General features: G+C 42.1%; 2 protein-coding genes across 4 annotated transcripts; both read right to left on the reverse strand.

The window, feature by feature from the left end:
• Window positions 1-192: 192 nt before the first annotated feature.
• tarbp1 (TAR (HIV-1) RNA binding protein 1) lies at window positions 193-11,269 on the reverse strand. Of its 2 annotated transcripts, XM_026356653.1 has the most exons (29): window positions 10,248-11,269; window positions 10,063-10,160; window positions 9,892-9,961; window positions 9,634-9,788; window positions 9,487-9,539; window positions 9,299-9,396; window positions 9,062-9,197; window positions 8,877-8,973; window positions 8,513-8,602; window positions 8,242-8,389; window positions 7,855-8,121; window positions 7,354-7,451; window positions 7,085-7,243; window positions 6,756-6,985; window positions 6,422-6,656; window positions 6,065-6,253; window positions 5,779-5,978; window positions 5,635-5,697; window positions 5,389-5,509; window positions 4,957-5,067; window positions 4,706-4,855; window positions 4,527-4,613; window positions 4,226-4,431; window positions 4,063-4,144; window positions 3,789-3,960; window positions 3,450-3,635; window positions 2,903-3,027; window positions 2,491-2,627; window positions 193-792 (listed from the first exon to the last, which is right to left on the reverse strand). In XM_026356653.1, the coding sequence occupies exons 1-29, from the start codon at window positions 11,176-11,178 to the stop codon at window positions 612-614; spliced, it is 4,875 nt and encodes a 1,624-aa protein (XP_026212438.1). In that variant the 5' UTR covers window positions 11,179-11,269; the 3' UTR covers window positions 193-611. The 2 variants fall into 2 exon arrangements, with proteins under 2 accessions (XP_026212438.1, XP_026212439.1); XM_026356654.1 differs by lacking the exons at window positions 193-792; window positions 2,491-2,627; window positions 2,903-3,027; window positions 3,450-3,635 and having other exon boundaries at window positions 3,793-3,937.
• Window positions 11,270-11,405: 136 nt separating this feature from the next.
• On the reverse strand, window positions 11,406-20,802 carry zgc:172136 (FERM_F1_FRMD1 and FERM_C_FRMD1_FRMD6 domain-containing protein). 2 transcript variants are annotated; one of them, XM_026356716.1, is made up of 14 exons: window positions 20,662-20,802; window positions 18,069-18,260; window positions 17,828-17,918; window positions 16,602-16,681; window positions 16,333-16,409; window positions 15,978-16,173; window positions 15,666-15,821; window positions 15,113-15,178; window positions 14,556-14,624; window positions 14,270-14,444; window positions 13,769-14,044; window positions 13,050-13,181; window positions 12,841-12,887; window positions 11,406-12,744 (listed from the first exon to the last, which is right to left on the reverse strand). In XM_026356716.1, the coding sequence occupies exons 2-14, from the start codon at window positions 18,144-18,146 to the stop codon at window positions 12,454-12,456; spliced, it is 1,734 nt and encodes a 577-aa protein (XP_026212501.1). In that variant the 5' UTR covers window positions 18,147-18,260; window positions 20,662-20,802; the 3' UTR covers window positions 11,406-12,453. The 2 variants fall into 2 exon arrangements, with proteins under 2 accessions (XP_026212501.1, XP_026212500.1); XM_026356715.1 differs by having other exon boundaries at window positions 11,407-12,744; window positions 12,841-12,908.
• Window positions 20,803-21,522: the final 720 nt, after the last annotated feature.

Below are 21,522 nucleotides of genomic sequence, written 5' to 3' on the forward strand. Positions count from 1 at the left end.
AATCCCCGTGATCCACTGTGCTCCACCTGCTCCCCATCTGGCAGCGTCGTCTCCAGGTGGAGCAACTCTTTCCCTCTTCTGAGGGGAGGGAGGAGGGAGGAGGACGCACGAACACCTACTGCACCTTATTTAACCCATTCAGCGCTCCCTGTTGCCTCTTAAAGACAATAAAGAAAAAAACGTACTCCTACATACAAGGTTTTATTTGTTGAACTGTATCAAAAGGTTTACAATTTAAAATCAAACTATAATAAAAACACATGGAACACAGAAAATAAGTCCTTTTAACAGAAGCCACAGTTTAGACACTGAATGAACATGTCCATATGCTGCTGCTGTCCCAACACAGAGATTACCCCCATTAATATTACAGCCGGCCCAGTGGAGTATTTAGATGTAATAACCTGAACTGATCTCTATTCATGACGCTTATTAAGCCACAACAACAGTGCTGATACCAGGTGACCACATTATGTCCTGAGCACAATGTAAAAATCCTGCCACGTCTTCATGTATTGTTGACATCAAGTCCTCCAAGACAGTTTTCACACTGTTAACGCCTGGAGTTCGGATGTCGTGTCCGTGAGGCTGGACTGCTGCTGGTTTCTTCTTCAGTTGTGGTTTGAGTGGACCTCAGCTGAGCCAGAGGTGAGGTGCTGCCGTGTGTATTCCCAAATCAGCAGGGCAGCGCTCACATGCACGTTGAGGGAGCGGATGACCCCCTGTTGAGGGATCTCCACACACACATCCAGCATCTGGAGCAAGTTGGCAGGAATACCTTCCCGTTCGTTGCTACGAGAAGCGAGACGGAGAAATAACTTTATTGGAGAGTGGGTCAAAGTCACAGTCTGTTGGTCATATGGTGCTGACAGACAATCTTATAGAGACTATATCTGTTAATGGAACAGTTTGAGAAACACATTTGTCCTCTTGAGAGCTACACAATTAATTTGATACTACTTGAAAAGTATCACAAGCTAGTAATTTGTGTGTTCTGACGTGCTGGTCTTCACTTTTATTAATGTCAGACAGAGCCAGGTGTTCCCACTGTTTCTACTCCAGCTGCAGACACAACATCCTTTTCATCCAACTCGCCACAAGAAGGCAAAAGAGAATATTTTCCATCCTTAAAGGCAAATGATGCTTTCTGTTGAAAGGATTCACCCCAAACCTTGATTCTTGTCAGGAAGACAAACTTCCCCAGAGAGAATTCACATCAGCCAAAACACTACTGTGTCTTGTAAATTAAATCACAACTACAAATATTGAGATGCATTAAAAAAAAAAAAAAAAAAAAAAAAAAGTACTCCACTGCAGCATTTACACTTTGACTGTCAAATCAATTATAGCATCAAACCATCTGCTGCATCAATCTAAAGCTGTTATGTAATTCATACAGTACAATCAACATTTTGTTGTAGGATGCTTTTAATTTCAGTTACATTTAGCTTAGTGATGCTATTGAGTCGGTTTAATTTGAGAGCCCTTACCATAAGTGGCCAAGTTAGTTATTTACTTCCTCACATCGTCGGAATTATGAGGAATAAGCTTCTTTTTTTAATATATATATATATATAAAAAGCTGACTCATGAGCACGAGTCAGAGAGCAATTCAAATTGTAATCAACTGAGTATATACTGAGCTCCAGCAATATGGGCCATGCAAAGCAAACATAAAGAGGTAATGAGTTTGGCATTCAATGAGTCTACAGAGGGTGCCACGCGGTAAGAAAGAGTGATTTGATGAGCTACATTTATCTTGAGTGCAACTGGGTGAGATAATAGCGACCTGATGAGAGATTAGAGGCCGGCCGTGCTGTGCTGGGGAGCGCACAGCTGTGAAAGCACTCAAGATTCAGCTCACAGCCGGCGTGTTTAAGCTAACAGCCCTGCTCGCGCCTTTGTTACTGAACAGGGTAAAACAAAACAGGACACCCACACAGACACGATAAATATTAATCTCTCCCTCTCTACCAGGCCAGCTGCGTGACTGCAGCAAACATTTAGCGAGGGGTGAATCATACAACTACTGCTGGAAACTGCACAAGGTCATAATTATAGTTACTGTATGTTGATCATTAATAAGTAGCTGGACATTTTTTTTTTGTGTCACTTTGACCACTGATGGGCAGCATGGTGAAATACATTAGATGAAGGTTAATGTTTCTCTGCTGCTGTCACCACACTCCACGTATTCGGTCGGAGTAATTTATTTCCTGCGCTCCCATCCTCAGGGAGAGCCAATTACAGCCCAGCATGTCCCGACAGGTACGCGGTGGTGAAGAGAGAGGCGCAGGTCTCACGGGGACAACACACTAACCAGGTGAGATAACACTAAACGGCTTCGTCAGCTCACACCTTTATCTATGTGAGAGTCACAAGGGCATGGGAAAGCAGGGGCTTGCATGCATTTATGAACAAGCGGTTGCCAGGAGGTGAATGCATTCATTGACCTCACTAACTGTAAGACAATATTTAGTGCTGTCATACCCCAGCAGTAACAGCGTCTTCTCCGGGAACTGGTAGTCCTGGAGGCTCCGGCTGTTGGCCGTCTGTTCCACTCCAACAATGCAGTACCCTTCATTCTTCTTTACCTGCAGGAAGTCGGTGAGCTCCACTGGTTTCACCTGATGGATGTAAACATGTAAACATGATGTAAACACAACTCTGATTTTCAAACTGTTTAAACTAGAAACTATTAGTACAGTTCAAAGACTTTTAACCCCTTTTCAGGCCCATGGAAGAGAATATTTATCTGCTTGTTCCAGTTATGCCAGTCTCAATGCGTTTTATTCAAAATGGGAAGATGACAGCCCATTACAGTATTTACTATAAGTGGGGGAAGACACACACAGGGACTGAGCACCACTGCAAAAACATGAATATGTTTAATGCACTTTACCTCTAGGAGAGGAAGCCACAGCTCAGATGAAACGCTCAGGGACTGAAAGTGTTTGTCACTGACGTGACGGAGGCTATCCAAAACCAGGGCGCTGGCCCCGAATATCTCACACGTTCTGCACAGACCTGCACCAAAGTTAGTCACTTTAGTGATTTTTAAATAACAGTGGCATGTACTGCACATAAAACTACACCTTTAACGGTAACCAAGTGGATGGATTTGGAGTAAAACATTTACAGAATCGGCTAAGCTAATGTTCTTGCTTATGTCATCCAATATCAATATTTGTTTTGAAAATGGAGTCTTTTCCTCTATAAACACATTCTGGTTGATTTAATCCCTTATCAATTGATAAAACAAGTCCACTCACACAGAACATAAAATAGGAGTGTCTAATGATAAAAGCTGGTCAGCCACCGTCCAAAGGTTCAAATGACTGGTTTTACATCATGACTGGGCAACTATATGAGCACAAATCTAATTTAAGTTACTGATGTTTTAGCATCATTTTCTGATCAAGAAGTATGATAAAAAAAAACTGCCTGACCTCCTAAATTGGTGGACTTGTCAATAAGTGAGGCTACCACCAGCAGGCTGCCGTGCAGTTTGCCCATCCGAACAGCTCTCTGTGGTGGAACCAGCTGAAGTTCAGGCTCCTGCTCCTGAATCTCCAACCTCCAGGGAGTGATCTTCTTCTGCACTTCAGCCCAGCGCTCCTCCTTGTCCTGCTCACCTGGGAGGTACAACGCAATGACAAGTCAGTAAGAGAAGAGGTAAATTAGAAATACTGTTTTTGCTGACATTTATGACGAAGATCAAATCACATCTCGTGACCAATTTTTGATGTGCCATTACTTCTTCTTCTGACTTTATGGTTCTACTTTACTTTTGTCTTGCTGAATCCAATCCCCAGGCTGGAGCTGGCTCAGGTCAGGAGCGGCGTTTCTCAAAGGACACGAGGGACTTGCAGAGAAACACAAGGGTTTCTCAAACTTCCAGGGTAGAATCCACTCCTCGTCAGCCAGCTCTGACAGACTGGGAAAAGTATAGAATATGGTCTAGGAGAACAAACCCAAGACAGAAGGAAATATGGTCTGTGTTATCTTGGAAATCAGAGAGTCCTATTTGTACACTGACATATTTTGGTAACAGAAGCGCACCTCAACACTGTAATCCCTGATAGGGTGAAAGGCACCAAAGAAGAAGTGCTCCTGAATCCTTATCCAGTTCTTGTTGGCATTTCTAGAGGATGACACAGAACATAAATTAATTAGCATGCTACAATTAGCTTTTTTCCAACAGCTGGCTGTGGCGCATGCTCACCCAGTGCTTTGCATGGCTTCAGCCTGGTTCAAACAGGCGTTGATCACAGCGGCCAGCCCTTCCAAACCGACAACCTCCTGCCCGGTCCAGTCTTGGGCCAAACCCCACACCCTCTTCAAGGCCAGTAAGGCGTACAGGCGCACGCTGAAATTATGGTTAAAACACCACTGCAGGATGATGTCCAGCGCTTTACGCAACTGTGCTGCCTTAAACAGAGAGAGAGAAAGAGAGATCTTGTAGATACTGAGAGGTGATAGAAGATGATTGGTGTGTGGAGTGGAGAAAACATCAAAGACTCTACCTTATCCTCAAGATTAGGAATGAAGACACTGAAATGTACGAGGACTGACAGGAAGGTGCAGATGCTTGTCTTGGTCTTTTCATGATCCTGGGCAGAAAACCAGAAATGTGTCAATGACTTGACAGTTTCACGTTCTGGCAGAAGGCTGCTCAGAGTGGTAGTTCAGAGTGGTAGCTCACCATGCTGAAGCAGGCCCAGAAGCTGTCCATGTGTTGCGGATAGTGGACAAGGATCAAAATCATCATCCACTCAATCAGGTACTTGACTGAGGCCTGGTTACTGCAGAATCCAGCTTCGAACACACGGTTTAGCAAAGTGGTGACAAACTCCTAAACACACACACACACACACACACACACACACACACACACACACAGTTAACGAGTGGTTATTTCCTGTGCGATTGTAAGCGTGACTGTAATTGCCTTACCTCTCTGAGTTTGGGCAGCAACAGCAACACCGTTTGCCACGCTCTGTTTTTGACACGATGTTGCAGGGAGTTGCTATAGTAACGCACTTTTGACTTTGATATGTCATTATCCTGGAGGCATGGGGTGGGAAGATAATAGAAAATGATGTTAAGTGTTGTTAAATTAGCTGCAACCAGCGCTCAATTTATCATGTTAATGAAAAAATACCAAGTATTTGTTGTCGTATAAACTAATTAAATATTGCTTTCAAATCAGAACCTGGCTCGTCTTTGAGGAGGGGTTAAGATTATGTGAAGAGCTGAACATTAATTATATTATTTCATGAATAATTTAGCATATATTTTCAAAATCATTATTTAAACTGTTGGTATTGTTTATGTATTCATATTAATTAATTTTCTTAAACTCATTTCAACGAACCCACAGCCTACCTTTTTCAACAAAGCCATGACTAGCTCCTCTATCAGTTTTTGATGCTGCAGATTAGAGGGATCCAGATGGCTGAGGAAAGCCAGCACACATGTGCGAGGCAACTGATCATCCCTGTTATCACTGGAAGATACAAGCAGAGGTTCAACTGTGAAAACCTCTGCAAGAGCAACAGAGACCTCTAGTGGAAGTCTTTTAAATCACAGCCATGAAAGATCACACTCACAAATACTGTATCTGTAGTTCACCTTGTAAGTACGACACTATCAGCAAACTCTTGCTCCACGTATATTTGAACATCCTGGATGAGCCTTTGAAGGAGAAAGTTAAGACCAGTGAGATTAATCCTGGGAAACGACTGAACACATCTGAGAAAAGCTGTTAAACGTTACCGTTGATCTCTTCTGAACACTGGTCCATAAACACAAGCCTCAGCGAGTATGTTGACATGGCTGAAGACACTAGAAAACCCAGTGTCAGTCTGGTCACTGCTGCCTCGATCTGTGGGCAGCCACGTCTGACAGCAGTGTTGAACCAGGACACCAAATACTCCACTTTTTGATTGAGACAGCTCCTTCAGTTCAATGACGATCTAAAAAATAAAACACACACCACATATAAACGTAGATACTATAGAGGATTTAGATTATGAGCATAAATCGCCACACGCGCAATCACCTGTTTTAAGGTGGCCTTAAACGTCAAAGCTTGAGTGTGCGTCATCTCGAGAAGTTTATGGTCGAAGGCCATGGAGATGAAGCCTCTCAGTGCCGGCCAAAAGTCATGGGCATTAGTGTTGAGCCCCTGCACCAGCTCCCAGCTCAGCCTCACAGCCTCTACACAGAGTGCTTCCTCATCAAGTAGTAACTATCAGAACATCATTAAACCAGACACGTCATAATGAACAACTTTATCAGACACTGTCAGAGTTTAACGATTAATAATAGACCTGCATAGAAATGACTTTTGCTCTGAAACACCTAATTTCAACTGCTTCGCTTTTACCGAGACTGACTGAGTGAGTGAGTGTCTCACTTGTGGTAATGTGGTCTTCATGAAGGTGAGCACAGGCAGCACCAGGTCACTGGGCAGCAGTGCCAGTGCCTCCACGCTGCAGCTCAGAGCAGCTCTGAGAGTCTCGGGGACTTTGGAAACCTCAGCGGTGGCAGTTGCCTTAATCAGGAAGCTCAGACAAATCCACTGGTCTCGCATAAAGTTAGCAGCAATCCGTCCCCAGTCCTGCAGCAGTGCACTCTGCACTTCTACATCACTATTGAAGGAAGACAAACACATATTCCTAATTAAGCCTCTCTGATACTTACAGTATTTTATTATGTAATATAATTTCATATAATTCATGTCCACTAACCTAGAACAATCTACTGCCTGTGGTTTCAGCAGACGTTTATTAAAGTTCCCTAGTAATGTCTGACTGTGTAAAGACGATGACAGCGGACTGTAGAAGTAGTCAGTCACGAGTTTCAGAACAGAAATGGTCTCCGATCGCATGTCAGTCACTTCCTGCTCCATAAGACCACAAACTGTGGCCAGGGATGCCATAGCAACCGCTCTAACCACTTGCTTTGCTACAGAGGGAACCTGGTAATGGAAAAACAAGCAGCGTTGAATAATCAAGCCACCAAACGGATTCATGAAATTCCTGCTTAATGACTGGTATTTAAATATTTGGCTTCATACCTGCTGGCTTGGTTCTTGCAGGACCTTGAGGCTGTACTTGACAAGTCTAGGAATATCATTCCGCTGAAGTTTATTACTGTAATGTGGTGTAAATCTGTACATGACAACCAGCTGCTTCAGAACACTCAAATACATCTCTGCCCGCTCCACATCAAACAGCTGTGTAAAAAAAAAAAAAAAAAAAAAAAAAAAAACACACACACAGCACATGCACACATTAGAGCCAGCGCATGTTGGGACACAGAACTGGATGGTGACTTGCCATTTACCTCCTGCAGCTCCCCGCACAGCCGCCTCAAGACAAACTCCTGGAGTGGATCAGCCACTTTAAAAATGAGCTTCTCCATGGCAACCATCAAGCTGTCCTCTGTGAAAAACAGAGTGAGAGGGGCTGAATGTCAAACACTGAAACGACGGGGATTATTTTAAGTTTTATTTGTTGTAATATGCATTTGTATTTTAAAATACTAATTTCTGAGAGCTGAGATGTGATCTCATGATGCAATAACACAATTTATGAACAATCGCAGGAAGCTGTTGTGTTATAAAGGTCATTTGGCTAAATCCTGTTTTGGAGCTAAATAAGAAATGGATGGGTTATTACATCTATGAATAGACAGATTAATATTACTCTATTATGAAGCTACACAACATGCCTTTTGGCTCTTTGGCCCTGCCTACATATCTCTGGTGATTGTATGACTTCAAATTTATCTACATTTGAAATTCTGCAAACACACTAACAATGAATCATTTGTATCATCACAAACCTCTCTCCTCTCCAGCACCCTGACATCTTGGGATTTTTCCAAGCTGTAACAGTCGGAGCATGAGCTGCAGGCTCTTGTCGCTCTTACGCAGAGGTAAGTATATATTGGTGCTGACTCTGTTCAGGGTGTCCAGCAGTGGAGACAGTAATGACTCCACAGTGTTGCCGATCTCTGAGCCGAGTTGACTGTTCTCCATGTCCACACACAGCAGAACAGCCCTGGCCAACTTATCGGCCTCTCTAAAGTCAGGTAACCTCTCGGTCTGACCTGGGAACCAAGAAAACCGACATAAACTGTAGAATTTATCATCATATATGAATATATATATATAATATATGATATACGAAAGGATAAGGGTAATTCATGGCCACATTACTTCAGACTTACCTGTGCTAGCGGGAACTTGGAGATAGGTGTATATCTCGCCTTGAACATAACCTCTCACAGTTTCTTTCTTTGTGGCAGCACCAGTGGAAATACTGTCAACAGCCCTGGGCTTGAAATTGCCTTCGTTCTCTGATAGCCAGGCACACAGCTGCAGTGATGTCACAAACATGCAGGGTTGTAATGAGTCAATCGTACAATGTGTCTCATGTGCCACTTTAACGCGTTAGATCCACTGTTGCTTCATGCTGTGTGTGTCTCTGATACACTGTACCTGATTCCAAATGTGCGACCCTCTGCACAGCGACTCATCAGCACGGAAATGCATTAGGAAACTAAAGACATCATCCAAGGTCACTGCACTCTGAAAAAAACATAATTCAGTATTACAGCTTGTACATCTAAAAACTATAAGTGAAATTATAGTGATTGGACAAAACAGAACTATGCTACAACAAATAATATATATGTATAGTTTTTGTTGTTGACTGTCCAGTTTCATGCGATATCACTTCTGTTGATTTCGTGAAGTTTCCATTTGCCACAATAAACTATTTTTCTGTTATTTAAAATGATTCACAGAGTAAGACAAGCAACGAAATGTAAATAATATCAGCTGTGCCATATTTGTGTCTTACCACATCTGTGAGGCAGAGGGCACTATTCAGCAAGAAGCACTGAGCAGCTCCTCTCAGCTGGATCTGATGAGTGATCATGGTGCAGCGCAGCACCTCCCTGTTATACCACAGAAATGAAACGATCATCTGTATCAAGAGTGATCAGCCACGCCACAGTCTGTCTAACAGTAAACACGATGAGGTACCTTAGAGCAGTGAGGCCCTCGATCCCCAGCAGTGGACTTGGAGGGAGTTTGGATATAGCCTGGGAGATGAAGAGAAGGGGTACGGCACACCAGTGCTTACAGCCCAGCTGCTCGATCAGCTGCAGCAGCACACGGCCTGCAAAGCAATCATACCAGTCAGGGGTGGGCTTTTAAGCCACGAGCAGTGAGTAACAGCTTTGTTAGCGTGTATTTCTTGCGGCTTCTCTCTTCCTCTACCTCTCTGCTCTTGTGGTAGACTACTGAAGAAGGTGGCCATGAAGACTTGTAATTTGGCCGCCAGCTCAGGACAATCTCCTACACTCTGCCCAATTGATCTACATGTGAAGAGGAAGTGGGTTAATTAGGATGAAAAACAAACCAACAACAACAAAAATAAAAAAGTCAGACTCTGACTTAATTCTCACCTGTGGAAGAGGGACGATTCAGAAAGAACATCCATAAAAGGGCCAACAATAAACTGAGGGGCAGATCAAAACAACTTTAGCACCCACATTCAAGTTGGAATGATTTCAGTGAAATCAAATGAATAACTGTGAACTCTGAACTTTTACCTGAGAAAAAGCCAACGCAAAGGCAGGCTGCTGGAGGACCCGGAGCTCCAGCAGGTGACACACTCCCTCTCTCATTAAGGATTTGTTTTCGCTGTGGAACATCCGCTGGTACACACACAGCAGCCAGGAGGGATGGAAGAGGCCTTGACCTGAAGCTGCAACACAGATGTAGGGCGGAGATATGAAACGTGCACAAACTTCGAGGGTTAGTTAAGATTCACAGAGTCCAACTTATTTTTTACTCAATGCTAAAGTCACCTTGGCTGTCGTCCACTGTTGTTTGGATCAACGTGTCTATTCTGTTCAGAACTGGTCGGACAACATGAATCTGCAAACAAGGCAAAAAGAGAGAGAGGGAATCATTATTACATTGTGCCATGATGATGATGATGATTTGCCATATTTGTTGTGATCCAGACTGTTTTCTACCTGGTTTTCCTCCAGCGTTTCCATCACCAGAGCGTAATCTTCCCAGAACTCTCTGAGCAATTTGCTCTTGTTGGGGGCCCATTTAAACAAGGTTTCATCTGCAACAGTTGCAAGAAAAGTAAAACACACCAGACAATACCAGTGAACTCACAGGTTGAAAAATGTCAGCCAACCTCAGCATTTACCTTCCACTGATGGAGATGGAGGACAGTCCAGCCCCTCCTCCTCTGACAGGGCCACACACCTCTTAAGCAGGTACAGTGCTCTCTTTCGTGGCACGCTGTCCCTGTGTGTCAGTCCGTCCTGAACGATCCTCCAGAACTGGAGGGACAGACGAGGGTCGTGCTCGCAGGGGGATGCTGAAGAAGCGGAGGGCACGCTGTTGGGTGTGAGCAGGTGACCAGACAGGGCGGTCAAACACAGCAGAGCCCGCTCCGCAACCACAGGCGTCCGGTGAGAGGCGTGCCAGCTGCACAGATCATCCAGGACCGACCGGACGATTGTTTTTAACCTCGCACCGCGGCTGCTGTTCAGAAGCGTCATGAGAAGCCTGACTGTGATTTTGGAGATCAACGCGTCAGGGAGCGTTTTGATGCAGGACAAGGCGGACGACAGGGTGGTTAACGTGAGCTGTTCATCCGCTGATAAAGAAGGGATGAGAGCAGCCATGACCTCACTTGCAACCTCCGCACTGAGTCGTCCAGGACCGGGTGAGTCCTCCTCTGACTGGAGCGCCGGCAGGACGGACAGAGCCATGCGCCCTGGCACAGCCTCGTCACACAGCGGGACACAGGCGCTCACCAGCCGGCAGACAGCGGCCGTGGTCTCCCTGCACCTCGCACCTCCGCCGGACTCTGCTGAAATTCTCCATAAAAGGGGCAGACACCGCGTCACAATGACCGACTCAATTTGATCTTGAATGCATCGTCGTTTCGCAGCTGTGAACGGAGCCGTGTCCGACTCAGCCAAAGCCGGTCCGAGTCCTTCAATGAAAGCTGTCAGCGCCTCGATCCGCTCCTTGTCGGGCCACGACTCGCTGGACCAGGACAGAGACTCAAACAAACGCTCGTAGTCAGGAGAGCTGGACAAGAACGCGTTGATTAAAACGGAGTGCATTTGGAGGGAGGTGTGCAGGAGCTAGCAAGCTAAACACCGGCTTTTCTTATGACTACTGTGAGCGACACGTTTTTCCCAAACAAGATGTAAACTTCCGCAAACGTAATCTCAAACTCTCGCGAGAAGTGCTGATAACGCCCAAAGCACAGTGTTTATTTATTTCGTCTATACGTGGACATCACATTTAAAATTAAAGTTAACTTTTAACTGGAGCAGCAGAACAAAGAAGAGGAGATTTCGTTTAGGGACATACAATTTATTTTCACCGTCATAAAAAATGCTTTAGATAAAAATCAATTTGTCAGTATTATGATTCAACACTGTCAAAATGTTGATAGATCATCAGCTCTGGGTAAAAGTATTACATCCCCACATTAGGTAAAGACAACAGTTCTTTTTCACAGCACTTACTATTTACAACACAGCGAAAATATCTATAACAAAGGGTTTTGCTTGGGAGCTACAAAATATAAAAACCATAGCATTCAATACAAACTTACTGGTTACAGAAATAGTGCTTTACAAATAATACTTACCTGTTGTAATTACAAGAGTGCTATTATAGCATTGAACTGAAAAGCTTTGGATGAATGTATTACCAGTTTATCATATTGACAGCCACACTGTTGTAGCAAACTAATAAGAAAAGCATGATAGATTACACTGTACAAAAATAGATTGTATTATAAAATATAATTTTAAGGAGTACAAAAGCATTCAGGAGCTCAAACCTCTGAAGAAACTTAATAAAACAAGAAAATCTAAGTGTTTGCATCAGCAAATAAGATAATAAAAAGGGAAGAAATTCCCCATCTTATGTCAAATGTAGCACAACACTGCCTTTCAAATGATCTGTTACCGTTATTTTGTATGGCCTCATCAATAACCAATTCATTTAAGACACATGACGATTAAGAAACATGTTTAAAAGTACAAACTTTACAGAAGATAAAACCGATTAGAAAAGTTTTTGTTCAGAGAAGCTGAAATGTAATAAAATAGTGCAAGTAGTATTTACATAATACACAACAATAATAAATATGCTCTGTTTGCTGAATTAGATCAGGTATCTAATCCACAGCTTTTCTAAGAGGAATGAGAGGTTCCATCATTTTCAACAATGTCTCTCAACTATCTGAAACACACATTTCCCACATTGCCAGCATCAGCAAACAGGAAACACATTCACATTCATGTATTGACAACCTGAGACGTAGGTTGCACTGAAAGTAGGAAGAGAACAAGCGTTTTTGTACACAACAGCACTTGACATATTCACAGTACAAATTCCACAAACTGTTCATCACCCAAAGTGTCCAAGGAGAGGCAGTTTGTAGACCTACGGCCATAGAAGGAAGGTTTAGCTTCGTAGTGTAAAAGGGGGCAATAACTGTCATCAACAGGGCTCTTTGTGTTTGTTGAAGCATCTGGCAGCCCAAAGGTGTAGCTGTGGGAGGAGTCAGGCGGCAGCGTTGTCCCCAGGGGTAGCGGTGGTGGGAATAGACGAACGTCATCTAGACTGTGGCTGTGCCGATCCACGCAAACATGCGCCCTAGATTTCAGCAACTTGAGTAAGAGTAAACATCAAACGGTAAGAATCTATAACAGAGAAATTCAAAATGAGGTAAAGAAAAAGAACATATCTGAAAGAAGATGACAAACCTCATTTAACTGATCCTTGTTGTTGTTCCCAGGTTCTTCATCACTGTCTGGAGAACACATTTTGTTTTCTGTAGATTTCATTGATCAAGTTTGACAAGAAGAGAACAAACAAACTACTTGAGTATACAGACAATTCTGTTTTCAATGTTGTGTTGAGAATAAAATATTGTTTTTCATAATATCTTGTGTTTAAATCAAATTATTCATACCTGGTGACCAGGACTGAGAGGAGAGTTCTGAACAGTCCACAGATACTCCTTCAAGAAGATCAGCCAAGTGAAACATCTCATCGGGATCATCCACAAGAAGCTCCTTAGGACTTTCAACACTGGTCTTTAACTCTGAGAAGAAAAAAAAAATGTGATTATTAAAAATGTAAAAACACCTAATCATGGTCATACATACATTTAAGAACACAAGAATAAAATAAAAAAATATCTTTGCACACAAAGAACTGCTGTATGTTTCAAGGTGCTGGCTACTGCAATAAAACTAGAGCTGAGAAAAGTGGAAAGTTAAAAAAGAAAGACAAGCAATAAAAAAAAAAACAAAACAAACAAAAAAAAACATTATAATTACATTTGCTGAGCAACATGTTTTGGAGTGATGCTCCATGGATTGCACTCCGTGAAACAGCGCAGTTATCTTAAATGTATGGAAGTGCTAAAAAACTGAACTTGCTCAAACTAATCTTCAGGTGATGCTGAAATAATGCTGAGTCAACTTTCCTTATTCAAGATAAATACTATCAATATGTACACACATATAATCATATAATATTAAACACTGCTCCCACAGTCAGTTCATGTACAACCATGTCAATACCCTACACCCTACTTTAGGGTTACCAACTATTTTCATTCAACAATGCATATACAGAGGGAGGAAAACAAATTCTAATGTTACAGTACAAAAACTCTTCTCTCACCTTCTTCTTGCCACCCTTCATCTTCTATTTGAGCTTTACAGTCTGCATCAAATGCAGCAGTGCAGGAGCTGCCACCTGAGCTAAAACACTTCTGTGCTTGTGGTTGACCATCCTCCTCCATGGAGGCCATCTCTGTGGAAATACTGTGTTGGCGGGCATCTGCTTCGATCCCAGAGCTGCTGGTAGAGTGTCGAGACAGACCTGGGCTGCTCTCACTGCCTGGAGGGTCCAAGTCCAAGTCATCACTGATGTACGACTCTCTGTAACGCTTTTTCTCTAAAAGGAATAAATGATTTAAGATCAAGACTATGTTACCTTTTCCGAAATGTATATAAAATACAAAACAGTATATACTTAAACTATCTTAAGTGTGATTATTGAACTTCTTAAGTTATGTAGATATTGGAGTGAACTGCAGTGCAAGTGAGTACAAGTGGCCCCAAGCCAAACTAATAATCACAGATACTAATCTTGTCCTTGCATTCGCCCCCCCTCCCCTACCTTCACTCTCCTCCAGCTGGCGTAGGTGTTTGAGAGCAGGCTGGAGGCTGAGGTAGAGTCGATGGCTACTGCTCAGGTGCAGGAGAAGGTGGCGAGAGCGGAATGATGACCCAGTGTAGTAAACCAGCTTCCTGGCTGATGGCAAACCATCTGGTTGGATCTCAAACTTTTTTCCCTGAGTGGGACAACATACTGCATTTTACATTATGCACTGTAGATAGCTAATGCCAATGAAATGATTACAGTTCTTCTTCCTAATCTTAACAGAGATGAGCCGTGTGCATACCAGGAAGGTGAGACGTCCCACATTTGACCAGGGGAAGTTGTACAGCAGCTGTCTAATGTTGCTCACCTCCTATAAATACAAATCACACGGACACATAACAGAACACCAAGCTTGTGAGCTTCTTTGCTTGAAAAAGTTAACACACATTTCTAGAAGTGTAATCTACTTGGAAATATATACTTGAATATCAATCAATCAATAGTCTTTTTCTTCACAAGAGCCATCTGGACCTGGCAAAGAAGACAGGGTTTTCTCAAGGTATCTCACGGTCTGTTGGCTCTTTAATCAGCCAGGCCTGGAGCCCTAATCCCCCCCAGATGGCTCATGATGGACAGATCAAACAACTGACAGGCAGGGCAGGCGGCTCCTATCTCTTCATGCACTGCTGTTGGTGGCAATCCCACACATTCCTCGCATGTCTAGTCAGAGGTTTTATAGGGCTACAGATACAAAGACTGAATCATTGAGCAAACCCAGATTCTCACTCACTCACTTTTGTGTACGTATGTGCTGACATACATACTGTGCTTTAATAACCCACTCACACATGCACGCACCTGATAAACCTGCATTCCTCGTAGGGTCAGACCAAGCAATGCTGTTCCTCTTTCCTCTTTTTTGTCCTGGACACATGAATGATGAGATGTCAGGGAGGCATCTGAGAAACTCAGATAAGATGGTTATTTCACAGCTAAGCCCCTCTCCCAGGGCATTGGGAAACACTGAACTGCTGTTAACAACAAATTTAAACTGATAGCATATTACGCAATGAATGGGCCAGCCTTCAAAATATCACTCAGTAAATGAGTGATTTTGAAAAGGGGAGAAGAATATACTGGAACGGATGAGGCTTACATAAATGCCCCGTACTTGTTTGTCCAACATAGCTTGATTGAGGCCAAAATGTCTTTGTGTTTGGAAAGGCTATTTCACTCAGAAGAAATACATCTGGAATGGCTCGAGATTAAAAAGGAGCCAAAAACAAATCCCCCCCATTACCCACCAGTCTAAAAAATAATTTCTTATTTTAATGATAAGTCAATTATGCAACACAAAACTCAAACAACTGATTTCATTTGATGATACTTAGATCTGAAATTGACTCACGACCTTTTGCAGTCTGTAAAATGTCACAGGTACATCTTCCAGTCGACAGGACTCCCTAATGAAGAGCAGCATGGCATCTCGAGTAGACATGCCCCATAGCTCCTGATGCACCTTGGGCCCATGGCAGAGGAGATAGCTTACACCACGCTTAGCTACAATCTACAGAATGAGGACAGGACAACCATGTATTAGGCATCTTCAAAGAAGAAAATATTACAATCTGTACATGTATTTGTAAATTTACTGTATAAGACAAATAGAACATCACATTAGATTCAGTGTTTTCAAATTCTACTTCCAGGCTGTAAGACATACCCAGGGGGGAAAGTAATTCTTAGGTTCAAAGTAAGGAGTTATCTCCATATCCTCCCTGGGCAGCAGTTGGTCACCAAGGTCAGCCTGCAAGGCATAACCTGCCAGCTGGAAGTACACCTCCTCCTGCTGACGGCATTCAGAGCGAAGAACCCGCTCACGCAAGTCAGAGTAATATAGATGCCGTGCCTTTCGTTCGCTGGTACAACACACACACACACACAACACAAAAGGGTAAGAGGGAGGGGTAGAAAAATGTCAGAAAGGAGGACACAGATGAATGAATATGGAAAAAAAAACATCAGTATGCAATAAAATAAGATGACGTTTGTTCAGAAACAGAAACAGAAATACATACCAGATGAGTCTTCCATTTTCTATGTAGTACTGCACTTTGAGGAAGAGTACAAGAGGCAAAGGTCTCTTCTGTATTCCCTGTATGCAGAAAGAGACGTGTCAGTGAAGGCTTGTATGCAGTACTATCTTTTTGTCATGCTAAATAAAAAGCTGTGACATGTAGGCCACAGAACTGTGCTTCCCAATTACCTAGTAGTTCAGAAAGGTTTGAAGAGTGGGTCACAGCAAAATGCATTTAATTCACTCTACCAACACAAGAGGCTTACTTACCTTCCCTGAATCCTGTTTCCATTCCTTGGGGAAGTACTTTGTCAGTTTCTCCTCGATGTCTAAAAATATGTGCTCATTGTCTGGGATGGAGAAAGACAATCAGGGAACAAGCAGACAGTTAGCGAAGAAACAAAACAGTAGTGTAACCAAGCGTAAAATTTGCCTAACAATAGAATTCACTGCAGTAAAAGAAAAACGCTCTTGTTCTTATGTTTGTGAATATGGTTACTAGGAGTCTAATAGCAACCATACTTATGTTAATGCAAAACAGAATTGCTATAACCTTCATTTTCGGCCATTATCTATGCCTTGAATATAAAACTTACTACTAACGGAACGTTATGCAATGAAAAACTTGGTTCTCTTTTAGTTGAGGGTGTAAAAGCTGCTTGGTGCTCAGAACGAGGATGCTGTATCACTCTTAGCCTGGTTCTATGAGTCATGTCATGGACATTTCCTACTTCATCCACCTTATCTCTTTTGTTAGTCAAATCATGCGTGCCGAGCTGTTTCACAACTCGTTCCTTTAACCATCAATCTCTCCTTTCAGCCTCATTCCAACTCCTTCACCTCTCATCCTTCTTTGAGGCCTTTCAGTAAGAGTTGAGTAAGGCAGTTTGTGCCATGACAAATCCCCCTACTTCTTTTCCCTCAACTCCCACCCTCCTCTTCTCATCATCATCAATCCATCCCTCCCCTCAATGAAGAGGAGGAATGCTAGGGTGCATTCCAGGCTTAATGAAGTTAATATTGCAGGAATCCCGGCCTAAGTGATCGCTGAACCAACAACACAAAAACAAAAGGCTGCTTGTTCATGTGGTGAGCCACACAAGATTATCAAGACATTTCAACGTATTATACAAAGACATTAGAAATTTCAGGCCTTTGCTAAGTGGCTAAACAGGATTACCCCATTCAATCTTACAAACTTGGAGAGTAGAATGAATGTTTTCGGTTTTCATGAAATGATCTTTTAGCCAGAAGCATTTTCTACAATATTACATAAACAAGCAACACCAAAAGAGTGTTGCCAGAAAGCCGTGAAGTAAATCACAAATTGTCATAATCCAACCACAATGCTTTTGTTTACAGTTTGATTGACTGAAATGGGGCATGAAGCGTGAACTGATTGCCCTATGATCACAGTTTTTTGCTATTTTGACCATACAGTGGTGAACAATCCTTTATGCTCATGAGGCTAAGTGATCAATGAGTAGTGAACTTACCCTTCAAAACTGTAAGGCCAAAGAAGTGCAGTTCTTTGATTCCAAGAAGCTCTGCCACACGAATAAAAACTTCCTGCCCCGTGGACTTCGGCTAGAACAAGTGAAAAGACAAACATATCTTTATTTATATGATATTACAAGGTGCAAAAACTACAGCGCTGTAGTAGCAAACAACCTTGACATCTGTTACAACCTCTTGGTGGTAGGCAAGTCAACACCTAGGGACATATTAAACACTCACTCCAACAGTGATGTCCAGCTGGTCTTTGTTGGGGAGAAGAACACATATGGTTCTCTCCTGCTTTATTGAAGAGGACATGATGTCTCGTGTATGTCTGTGATAAGTGCTCTCTCTGTTAAACAGCTTCAGTCGTATCCTGCTCCCTTTATCCTTCACAATTTATCTGTTCCAGAGCATTCGTCCATACTGCATCTAAAAATACAGACACCAGAGTGAAACAAATAAAGAAATTTGAAAACATGATTCAGCATCAGCTCAGGGTAAATGATGAAGACAAAATAATAGAATTGTTATCAACTCATGATTTGATGCCAAGTTGAAGGACTTTCAACAAATTAGACTGTCTCAGTTCATCATTATCAGCTGTGCAAGCTTTTGTGTTTATACTGTATAAGCATATTGTCAGTACTGTTAAAGCAAACACAAGCCCATACTCAGACGTAAGTACATGGATATGTCCCATTATCCCACAACCAAGATTAACTTAACATGGCTCATCCCTTATGAGGCCTAATGTTACATTACAGTTATCTTCTGGAGGCATCATCCAAAACCTGAATCAAAATACATAAATGAAATAAATGTTTAAGCTGGTCTATGTTGGAAAGCATGCACGAGCAACGAGCGAAGCAAGCACGACAACAACAATGTGCAACTGAAAAACAGGGAAATAGTTGGGCAAATTAAATGAGCTTATCACACTGTAATCCTAATGACAGTTATTAACTAGAAACAATCAGATAATCCCTGTGCAACCTTTTCAGTAACCACAGCAATACAAATTAAAAAACACACACACAAAAAAAAAAACCCAACACTTCTTTTATAGTACACTCTGCTTATCATAACAAAACAATTTATCATGCAGCAGGCAGGTCTATTTGCAACAAGCTTACCTGAAGCTTGCCTTTCCATGCAGACTCTAAGTCCCAAATGGTACTAGACTCATCTGATTAACGTCTCAGAATCAATTAATCAGGTTAATTACTGCCGCGCGCCGACTCTAAAACCCTTAAATCCGACTATGGACTATAACCAGTTAAAAAAAACAAAACAAAACAAAAAAAAAAACAAATTCAAAAGGACAAAAAGCTACTTATCTATAAATTAAACGGGCTGCATTTGTCCCAAAAGAAAAAGAAAAGGGTTGAACCTTTTTAACTGAGGAAACTAAGAAGGAGCACAGTAACAGATCCTAGGACACATTAACTGCTGTTCCTCCTAGTACTTCCTGTACGTATACATATGCTTAAAAACACACAAGGTGAAACTGGCCCCTATGTTAAGAGAAATGGTGAGAAAATAATAAGGTGCTGTCAGCATACAAAACAAATGATGGGAACTACTACTGCGTGATTATGGACATGTTCAAACACAGCCTCACTCACATCTGGGTGTCAGTGCAAACAGACATAAAAAAAACCTGAAATTCCAGTCGCTTAAACATCTGACTTGTTTATGATAGAGTCAGGCCACACAGAACATGAATATTTACGTGCAAATGAACTGTAACAAATGGCAGACAAACTCAACAGACCCAAATATATTTTCAGATTGGAAATGTATAAACAGATATAAATGACATCATTGCACACTGAGGTGATAAACTGATTCTTCACAAGTTTATGAGTTTTGATTATGTAGATATTGGGGGCGGAAATTAAGGCAAGACAAGTTTTTTATATCAAATGAAGTAACTAAATGAGGTGAAGCCACACCAGCCTACTTCTGTCCCAATCCACAGTACTTTATATTACAAATCACACTAGTCTACACTGCATCCCACCTCTAACAAGTTTACCATCACCCCGTACAGTGTTGGCTTACATCTCCAGACATCCCTCTTGTTGCTGACCACGTTGAAACCTGGCATCACATGAGAGCAGCCATCTGCATCCTTAATTCCCCTGCAAGACTGTTATAATCCCTACTTCTCAGCACACAGCTAGCTGCTAGAAAAACAACCACCCCTCAGCTGTGTGCAAGTTGTCTGCAGAGTCAGGGACCCTCGTTTTTTGAGGGGTTCCTCAAAAAAAAAAAAAAACAACAGAGCATCATTTGGAAACCAGAAGATGAGTCTGCCTTTCAGTTTTGACGAGACAGTGCATTTAATAGGAGCTAACTCAAGGCCCTGAGAAGCAGCTTTATGTCAGAGATCAATAATTCATTTAACGCCACATAGTAAACCGACTTTTAACCAGCTGCTTACTGGCGAACAGAGGATCTATAGTCTGTAAAAGACACTATAAGTACATTTAAACTTCAATTATCTCACTGCTCCTACACATTAACATATTTATATAGTTAAATGACGTTATTAACAACGTGCAGCATTTAAGTCACGTTAAAATAATGGCTACTTCTTCTGTGTTGCCTAAGTTAATTGCACACGTCTAACTCTCAAACACAATAGTAGTTAAAGCTAAAAATAAAAGTTGTTATAGTTCTTTTTGTGTTTACTAAGGGAGAAGTGTGCGTTTTGCTTGTTAGGGATGGAAACGTTAACATGAACGTAAGGCGAAGTGACCATTCAAGCTAATGCAACAAGTGCATCTCTAGCTCTGCTACTAACTAACAGCAGTGAGTTACTTACCGTGATATTACACGAGGCGAAGGACTTCAAATTGTACTCGTAATTTTTCTCAAAGTGGCTCAAACACACTATCTTGTTTTGTCCTTCCAGTGAGTTAGAAATACTCCGGACGACTTTCAGCAGCTCCTCCGCCTCCGTCGCTTCATCGCTCGTCGTCTCCAACTTTTTCAACCGGCGTTAAGCGCAACAATTGAGCCGTACCATTGTAGGCGGTTGTAGGGGTGATCACTTCTGAATGGTTTGATTTAGGAAATATTCAGCTCCTACTACGTTTACCATTTACAATGCCAATAATTATTGCAGCTTTTAGTGAATTCATGTAAGCTAATGTTTCATCTATATGGTTATAAAAACGTACTACTTCTATATCATGTGTATGTGCTACACAGACACATCCCCCACCCCTCTGTTTTGCATCGGTAGAACCATCTTTTGCTAAGCGGAGGTTCAGGCATTTAGTGTTCAGAGCAGTCAGGACTGTTTCTTTTATTTCTTATTGTATTAACAATAAGAATGTATTTTTAACCAAGGCGAGAGTTTTTGATCGCATACATTCTGTTTGCCACTATAAGTCGTTTTCAGGTTGTTATGATGAGTGTGCATCACCCTTTAGTACTCAGAGGTAAAATATATAGTCTAAGAGTGGGAATGAGAAGTCGAAACATACATTAAATAGTCCTGAAACGGACATGCTCAAATCTGGAGCATGCAAATTAGTACGTTTTATTCTGCTATGTTCACTATGAAGCGCATCCTTGATAATTATGGCTCTTCAAACGGACATAGTTAGACATCTGAACCTTCACGCTGTTCACCGCTCACTCAAATTCCCATTGGTGACAGCGCCATCTACAGGGACAT

The sequence above is a fragment of the Anabas testudineus genome, chromosome 15 (assembly GCF_900324465.2).
Source record: "Anabas testudineus chromosome 15, fAnaTes1.2, whole genome shotgun sequence".
Classification (NCBI taxonomy): domain Eukaryota; kingdom Metazoa; phylum Chordata; class Actinopteri; order Anabantiformes; family Anabantidae; genus Anabas; species Anabas testudineus.

Bases quoted from the DNA above. Each gene is read 5' to 3' on its own strand.
- zgc:172136 (XM_026356715.1), bottom strand. From the start codon at position 18,146: ATGTCCTCTTCAATAAAGCAGGAGAGAACCATATGTGTTCTTCTCCCC. The intron at 16,410-16,601 runs GTAAGTAAGCCT...TTCTGCATACAG, and splicing joins GGAAACAGGATTCAGGGAAG to GGAATACAGAAGAGACCTTT. The intron at 15,822-15,977 runs GTATGTCTTACA...CTCATTCTGTAG, and splicing joins AGAATTACTTTCCCCCCTGG to ATTGTAGCTAAGCGTGGTGT.
- tarbp1 (XM_026356653.1), bottom strand. From the start codon at position 11,178: ATGCACTCCGTTTTAATCAACGCGTTCTTGTCCAGCTCTCCTGACTAC. The intron at 9,962-10,062 runs GTAGAAAACAGT...CCTTGTTTGCAG, and splicing joins AAACGCTGGAGGAAAACCAG to ATTCATGTTGTCCGACCAGT. The intron at 6,986-7,084 runs GTATGAAGCCAA...TTCCATTACCAG, and splicing joins TGCAAGAACCAAGCCAGCAG to GTTCCCTCTGTAGCAAAGCA.